This window comes from Otolemur garnettii, unplaced genomic scaffold (genome assembly GCF_000181295.1).
Source record: "Otolemur garnettii isolate 467f Iridium unplaced genomic scaffold, OtoGar3 scaffold00056, whole genome shotgun sequence".
Classification (NCBI taxonomy): Eukaryota; Metazoa; Chordata; class Mammalia; order Primates; family Galagidae; genus Otolemur; species Otolemur garnettii.
In genome coordinates this window covers 591,260-598,739 of record NW_003852451.1, presented here as the reverse complement: position 1 = coordinate 598,739, position 7,480 = coordinate 591,260, and the positions used below count along the sequence as shown (strand labels likewise).

The following is a 7,480-nucleotide window of genomic DNA, read 5'->3' as shown; positions in this document are numbered from 1 at the left end:
ATTTGTTTATGTGATGAATTACATTTATAGATTTATGTATGTTGAACCAGCCTTGAGATCCTGGGATAAAACCCACTTGGTCATGGTGTATGATTTGTTTGATGTGTTGCTGGATTCTGTTGGTTAGGATCTTGTTGAATATTTTCACATCACCATTCGTTAGTCATACTGGTCTATAATTTTCTTTTCTTGTTGGGTCTTTTCCTGGTTTGGGGATCAAGGTGATGTTTGTGCCATAGAACGTTGGGTAGTATTCCTTCTTTTTCTATGTTTTGGAAAAGGTTAAGTGATATAGGTACTAGTTCCTCTTTAAAGGTTTGGTAGAATTCTGACATGAAGCCATATGGACCCAGGCTTTTCTTTTTAGGGAAAGTTTGTATAGGTGATGCTATTTCAGAGCTTGATATAGGCCTATTCAACATTTCCACTTCATTCTGGCTAAGTCTTGGAAGGTAGCGTGCTTCCAAGTATTGGTCGATTTCCTTCAGATTTTCATATCTCTGAGAATAAAGTTTCTTGTAATATTCGTTAAGGATTTTTTGAAATTCTGAGGGGTCTGTTGTTATTTCCTCTTTACCATTTCTAATTGATGAAATTAGAGATTCTACTCCTTTTTTCTTGGTTAGGTTGGCCAAAGGTTTATCTATTTTATTGACCTTTTCAAAAAACCAACTTTTTGATTTATTGATCTGTTGTATAATCCTTGTTTTCAATTTCATTTAATTCTGTTCTAATTTTGGTTATTTCTTTTCTTCTGCTGGGTTTTGGAGTGTAGTGTTCTTCTTTTTCAAGTTGCTTGAGATGTCTCATTAGGTTGTTAGCTTCCTCTCTTTCTGTTTTCTTGAGGAAGGCTTGCAGTGCTATAAATTTTCTTAGGATTGCCTTTGCAGTATCCCAGAGGTTCTGGTAACTCATGTCTTCATTATCATTTTGTTCCAAAAATTTGGTAATTTCCTTCTTGATCTCATCTCTGACCCACTTATCATTCAGCATAAGGTTATTTAGCTTCCGTGTTTTTGTATGAGTCTGCAGATTCCTGTTGTTACTGACTTCAACTTTTATTCCATGATGGTCTCAGAAGATGCATGGAATAATTTCTATACTTTAAAATTTACTGAGGTTAGACTTGTGACCTAAGATGTGGTCAGTTTTGGAATATGTTCCATGAACTGATGAGAAAAATTTGTATTCAGTTTTGTTAGGATGACGTGTTCTGTAGATGTCCATTAAGTCCAAATGCTGAATGGTTAAATTTAAATCTAAAAATTTTGCTAAGCTTCTTATTGGAGGATCTATCCAACACTGCCAAAGGAATATTAAAATCTCCAACTATGATGGAGCTGGGAGAAATCAAGTTGCTCATGCCTATTGGAGTATCTCTTATAAATTGAGATTCATCCTGGTTGGGTGCATAAATATTGATAATTGAAATCTCTTCGTATTGAGTACTACCCTTAAAAAATAAAAAGTGACCACCCTTATCTTTTCTTACTTTTGTTGGTTTAAAGCCTATTGTATCTGCGAATAAAATTGCAACACCTGCTTTTTTTTTTGCTTTCCATTTGCCTGGAATATAGATGACTATCCCTTCACCCTGAGTCTATATTTATCTTTTAAGGTAAGATAAGATTATTGTATGTAGCAGATATATGGCCTGAGTTTTTGTGTCCAGTCAGCCAGCCTGTACCTCTTTAGAGGGCAATTTAAGCCATTCACATTGATTGATAATATTGATAAGCCTGGTAAAATTTTGGGTATTGAGTTTTTTGAAAGTCCCGTGGACATTTTTATTCCTTTCACCACTGTGGAAGTTGGAATTTGATCAAAATTTTCTGTGTGTGTTTACTTATGTGGTGGAGGATTGCACTGATCATTATGGAGGATAGGTCTGAGAATATCCTAGAGAGCTGATTTAGTTATAGCAAATTTCTTCAACATGTGAATGTCATTAAAGTATTAATTTCTCCATCATAAATGAAACTCATTTTGGCTGGATACAGGATCCTGGGTTGAAAGTTATTTTGTTGGGCGGCGCCTATAGCTCAGTGAGTAGGATGCCAGCCCCATATACAGAGGGTGGTGGGTTCAAACGTGGCCTCAGCCAAACTGAAACAAAAAATAGCTGGGCGCTGTGGTGGGTGCCTGTAGTACCAGCTACTTGGGAGGCTGAGGCAGGAGAATCGCCTAAGCCCAGGAGTTGGAGGTTGCTATGAGCTGTGACTCCACAGCACTCTACCAAGAGCAATAAAAAAAAAAAGAAAGTTATTTTGTTTTAGGAGATTAAAAGTTGATGACCACCTTCTTCGCCTGAAAGATTTCAGCAGAGAGATCTGCTGTCATTCTAATATTCTTCCCCTTGTAGGTTATGGTTTTCTTACATCTAGCTGCTTTCAAAATTTTTTTCTTTCATATTAGCTTTAGTGAAGTTAATTATAATGTGCCTGGGTGATTTCTTGTTCAGGTTGAGTTGTGCTGGGGTTCTGAAACTGTCTGCTATCTGAATTTCAGAATCTCTTGGCATGTCTGGAATGTCTCTTTCATAATTTCATGAAGAAGAACCTCTGTGTTTTGTGAAGCAACTTTGTCGCCTTCAGGGCTTCCTATAAGGCAAATGTTAGTTTTCTTCAAATTATCCCAGAGTTCTCTGAGAGAAAGATCTGTTTTTGCTCTCTATTTCTCTTAATCTTTGAGTGCTTCAGCATGTTCAAAAGCTTTGTATTCAATGTCTGAGAGCCTTTCTTCTGCCTGCTCCATTCTATTACTGAGGGATTCTACTGTATTTTTCAGATCTTTGAGGGCTGCAGACTCTTTCCTCAATGTTTCAAAATCTTTGGTCATTTTATCTTTGAAATCGTTGAATTCTTGAGACATCTTTTGAATAATTTCTTGAAATTCTGATTTCCTCCTTTCTTCCATTCTGTTAATCTTGCTTTCCAAATTCTGGACTTGATTTCTGACATCTCAGCCATCTGTTTATGGATAGGATCTTCAATTGCATCTGCTCCATCCTTCCTTGGGGGAGTTTATCTACTCTGGTTATTCAAGTTACCAGAGTTTTTCTGCTGATTCTGCCCTGTGCTGAATTTACACCGTTTGGAGTCCATACCAGAACTGTTCAGTCAGTGGCTGCCACTGGAGAAGATGTTGGCTTCCTCTGATTGCCCAGAGAGGCAGAGCGTGTCTGTCTGGAAGAGCCTCAGGGGTGTCAGCCTTGTTGTTCCTGCTGCTGTGGCTATTGCTCTTTGTCTCGGGGTACCACCGTTCTAGTGTGGTTCCCTTTCAACTGACTGTCCTCTCATAGTTCTCAGGCTGCCGACTGGGCATGCTAGGAGCACATGGCTCTGGCAGTTCTGGGCCTGCCTGGTATGGGTGCCTGGAGTGTGGAACTTCTCAGCCACCACCCGAAGGATGTGTCTGGCTCTAGCAAGCAGTTCTGGGCCTGCCCGGCACGGGTGCCTGGAGCAGGGGACTCCTCCACCACTGCCCGTGGAACACACAAGGGTCTAGTGGGTCCAGTAGGTCTCCAGCTACAGGACGGGGACTGGGGGCTTGGTACAGCAGGGGTGGGGGGATGCTGCTCTTGGGCCCCCCTCACTGTCTCTGTAGGCAAGGGGGGAAGGGTGGACTGGAAATTCAAAATGGCAGTAAAAACGTTTGTTCGGTTTTTCTGCCAGGTAAGGGAGTATTCAGAATCTCAGCAGACTCCCTCTAGGGAAGTAGACTCCCTTTCCTGTAGCTCTCACATGTGGGGTGAGATAATAGGTCCTTAATTCACCACTCACCTGTAGAAAACTTACAGGAGCAGACAAAGAGAAAACAAAGAGAAAAACATAACTTTCTTGGGGGAGGGGATGGACACTTTTCCTTTGGGATGTATTATGTACCTATAGATTGCTTTCTTGGAGGCTCAGCTTGCCTCAGCAGAGGTGTCCTGCAGATATCTTCTCTCTCGGCTGCACTCCCAATCTTCAACTTTGTTGGGTATTTTCCAGACGTTATCCTTCCCTCTGGATGGGGTCCTTTTGTTTTTGTTATGCTTGATTCTGTTCTCCTATTCTCCACTAGAAAATTGCTTATTTTGATAACTCTGGGATAGTAAAGAAATGCAGGAAAAAGTAGCACCCTATTCATAAAATACATGGAGCTTCTGTAAGCACATATCTTAACAACTTTGTTCAATAACATAATTTTAAGTCCTTCAGCATTTTTCATATTTGGAAATATTTACGTAGATTGTCATGGGGAAAATGAGTCAATTAGCCTTTCTTGCTGGACAACCATGAGGTGGCAGATTGTTTTGAGTAACCACAATTAAGCCAGCAGGTGCCTTTTATCTTAAGTAATTGTCACTAGTGCTTGATTCAATGCCACCGTTCTAGCCACTATGTAAGGCCAAGGCTTTCTACCTGTGGGGAAAGTTGCTTGTGCCAGTTTGCCTGCTCTCAGGGTGCTGGATGAAGGTGGACATCCCCTGTTAAGGACACATCACAGCTGCCTTTGGCTCTTCGATTTTTCTCTGGTCTGTGTGAATCCTGTGCAAACCTCCTCAGCCTCAATCTCTGGCACTGCTGTTGACATTGTTGGCAGGATTCGTCACACACCATATGGAACCTTCTCTGCCCCTAGGGTGGGGATAAGAGGGTGGCCTGCCATGAGTATATGGTACTTGAGAGTGACCTGATGTGTATGGGACACCACTGTGAGTCAAGAGGGATTCTGAAAAGTGTCAGTGCGGTAGTGGGGGCCGAAGACGGCGTTTCTTACAGCTCTTTGTGCAGGGGCTGAGGCAGCAGCATCTGGGGACCCCAGGACCAGTTTAAGGCAAAACAACAGCAGTGCAGGGCCCTGGAGGAGACAAGGCAGCTCCCTGAGGAGGGGTGGCAGTGTGACTCTCAGCACAGGGATTGGGGAAGTGAAATGGCTTCTGGGGAGGGGCAGTACAGTAACTCAGCAGGATCACTTGAATCCTGTGGCAGTGGTGGTAGCCTCCTGCTTTAGGGCCTGAGCAGTGGGTAACAAAAAGGGTAAAAATGCAACAGCCAAGGGCACCAGGAGGGCAGGAAGCTGCACCCCCACAAGTGACCAAACATCCCACTTTCTGTCCATATACCCAGATGGATTTGGTAGAGTTGGGGAACAGTCTAGGCAGAGAATTCACGAGTCCCTGGCCTCTTGGCTGTTGCATTTATGGGATCTAGGTGTGGATGGCGTGATGCCTCAGTTGGAGAACTCAGCCTCTGTCATGACAAGCCTAACCTGTAGGCAGCTAGAGTGTTACTATCACGGCCGAAGTGCCCACTCCTTGCTGGACTGGGTCGTGGCTGCCATCTGTATCATGTGGTCTAACGCTGGGGACCTGCCAGGTCCTGTTAGTCACTGGCAGCTCTATTAGTTGCAACAGGTTCTTTGGGAACTGCTATGCAGAATGCCATGTTTAACTTGAATGTCTGAGGGTCAATGCTGGACACTTTACAGCTGATACGAAGGACAGCTGCGGAGTGCAACCTCTGCCCTGTTTGGGTCCTCTGTGTGAATATCAGCACTTATGTGGGGCAACCAACAAGTAACCAGCACCACAGCAGCTCTGAGGGAGGCAGAGACCATAAGGCAAGAGAGGGAATCTGTGCCACTAGTGAAAAAGTAGCACAGATGGGGCGCCTTGAAGTCAGTGATAGCCACTGCCCTCAGCTGTGCACAGACATTTGTCAGCCTAGGTGGACCAAGGGAAAATTGATGGGAAACCCAATGCCTTGTTGTTAAATTAATGGCAACAGCTAACTTGAGCAGCCGTTCCAACCCCTGAAACGAGGGGAGAGAAAAGAAGGGAGAAGCAGAATCAAAGGTTAAGAGGCCAGGTGTGCAAGCCATTGGCCTACAAGGTTTCCTGCTAGAAGAGGGAAAAGCAGAGGGGAGTTCCCCAGTCAAGGCAAAAAGCAGAAGGGACAGCAGACCAGGGTAGAAAGGCAGGAGTAACGCCTTATTCAGAAGTGAGCTCACAAAAGCACCTTGTGTTTTAACAAATACCAATAAAATAACTCCTTAAGTGTTTTTCACATTTGAAAACATTTAAACAGATTATCATGGGGAAAGGTGATTGAGTTAACTTTTCTTACCTGAAGGCCACAAGGTGCCAGATTGTTTGAGTAGCTGTGGGTGTCCTGTGTTACCTGAAGTACGTAAAGTGGTCATCATCAGTGCTTGGTTTGGAGCCACTATTTTAGCCACTAATGTATGGGGGGACTTCCTGGGCCAGCTTGCCTACCCCCTCCCAGGTGGATGAAGGCAGTGTTCCCACATTTATCCAAGGCCATCAAGAGAAGAATAAAGGACATGTCATGGGTATCTTCGGCTCCTCAGTTTTCCTTGGGTCTGGTATGAATCCTATGCAAACTTCTTCAGCCTCTCTGCTACTCTCAGGCACAACAATTATTTTTAGTTAAAACTGAATCAGTGTTTTAATCATGTTGCTCTCATTTTAATAGAAACTATACTGGAGTACATTCCATACTTAGAATTTTGTTGTGACATAAACATAATTAATATTCCTGTCGTCTTTTCTGCTAAATAGTACCTTTTATGTTTTACTTCTTAGCCATTAACAGTGGAGCCCATCACCACATGTCTCTCTCCCTCAGTGCATGATATGATCTGTAAACTTGGGTTTGAAGGCAGAGATGACTGTGACATCAGCAGCATCGTGGCTCAGCATGGGGAGGTGTGCTGGAGAAAGATCACTGGCTGCGTGAGCTACTACTCCGGTTCGTACTGCCCTCATTAGCGCTGCTCTGTTGGCAGGGTCTTGACCTGCGTCTTGACTTGTGAAATCCTTCCCAACTATTGCATCTTGTTAGAGGATGTTAGGATATAGGCGTGACTCCCAGGAGACAAGGGAACAGTGTGAGAGAGGGACACGGCCAGAGAAACAAAGTTAAGGGAAAACTGAGCTAATACCCTGTGTGTGGGGACAGAGGAAGGGGACTAAGGGATGCCTTAGGCAGTAGGGGCCCCAGGCTGGCTGCTGTGGGTGTAGCTCTGAAGGCCTTATGAAGATTTCCCCAGAGATGTCAGTGAAACAATCGCAGGATATAAACCATAACTATATACTCACTCTAAATGTCTTCTAGGCATTCTTGTACATATTTTTGGAACAGGGATGAATGTTAGGGAAATCTAAAAATAGTTACAAATGAATGTACAAGGTTGGATGATTAAGGTCACACACTCATCTTAGAAAAGATGCTATGTACTTAATTGCTGAGTATCACTATGATCACCTTCAGAGTACTCTTCCTGGTGACTGTTGTGATATTCAGTGATGAGGTATGTAGCACTTTTTCTAGGATGAATTGAGAATGAAATTGTCCAAACTCATAAGCAGACCCAGCAAGTCCATTTCCAAAACTGTGTAAGGCGGGCACACTACAGGTAGGAACGTGTGTGGGGTCACTCCCTACAGCACTGTTAGATGGGCACACTACAG

The 7,480-nt window shown here is 43.4% G+C and overlaps 1 protein-coding gene across 3 annotated transcripts in view; it reads left to right on the top strand.

The window, feature by feature from the left end:
• ERMARD (ER membrane associated RNA degradation) overlaps nucleotides 1–7,480 on the top strand; it is a 38,576-nt gene that overhangs the window by 5,071 nt on the left and 26,025 nt on the right. For 2 of the 3 annotated variants that reach the window (XM_023514656.1, XM_012806751.2), the window contains exon 2: nucleotides 6,593–6,758. In XM_023514656.1, coding sequence (XP_023370424.1) covers nucleotides 6,593–6,758 — 166 coding nt within the window. Of the gene's footprint in view, nucleotides 1–6,592; nucleotides 6,759–7,480 lie in introns of those variants that run through there. The other variant, XM_023514657.1, reaches the window with a different exon arrangement.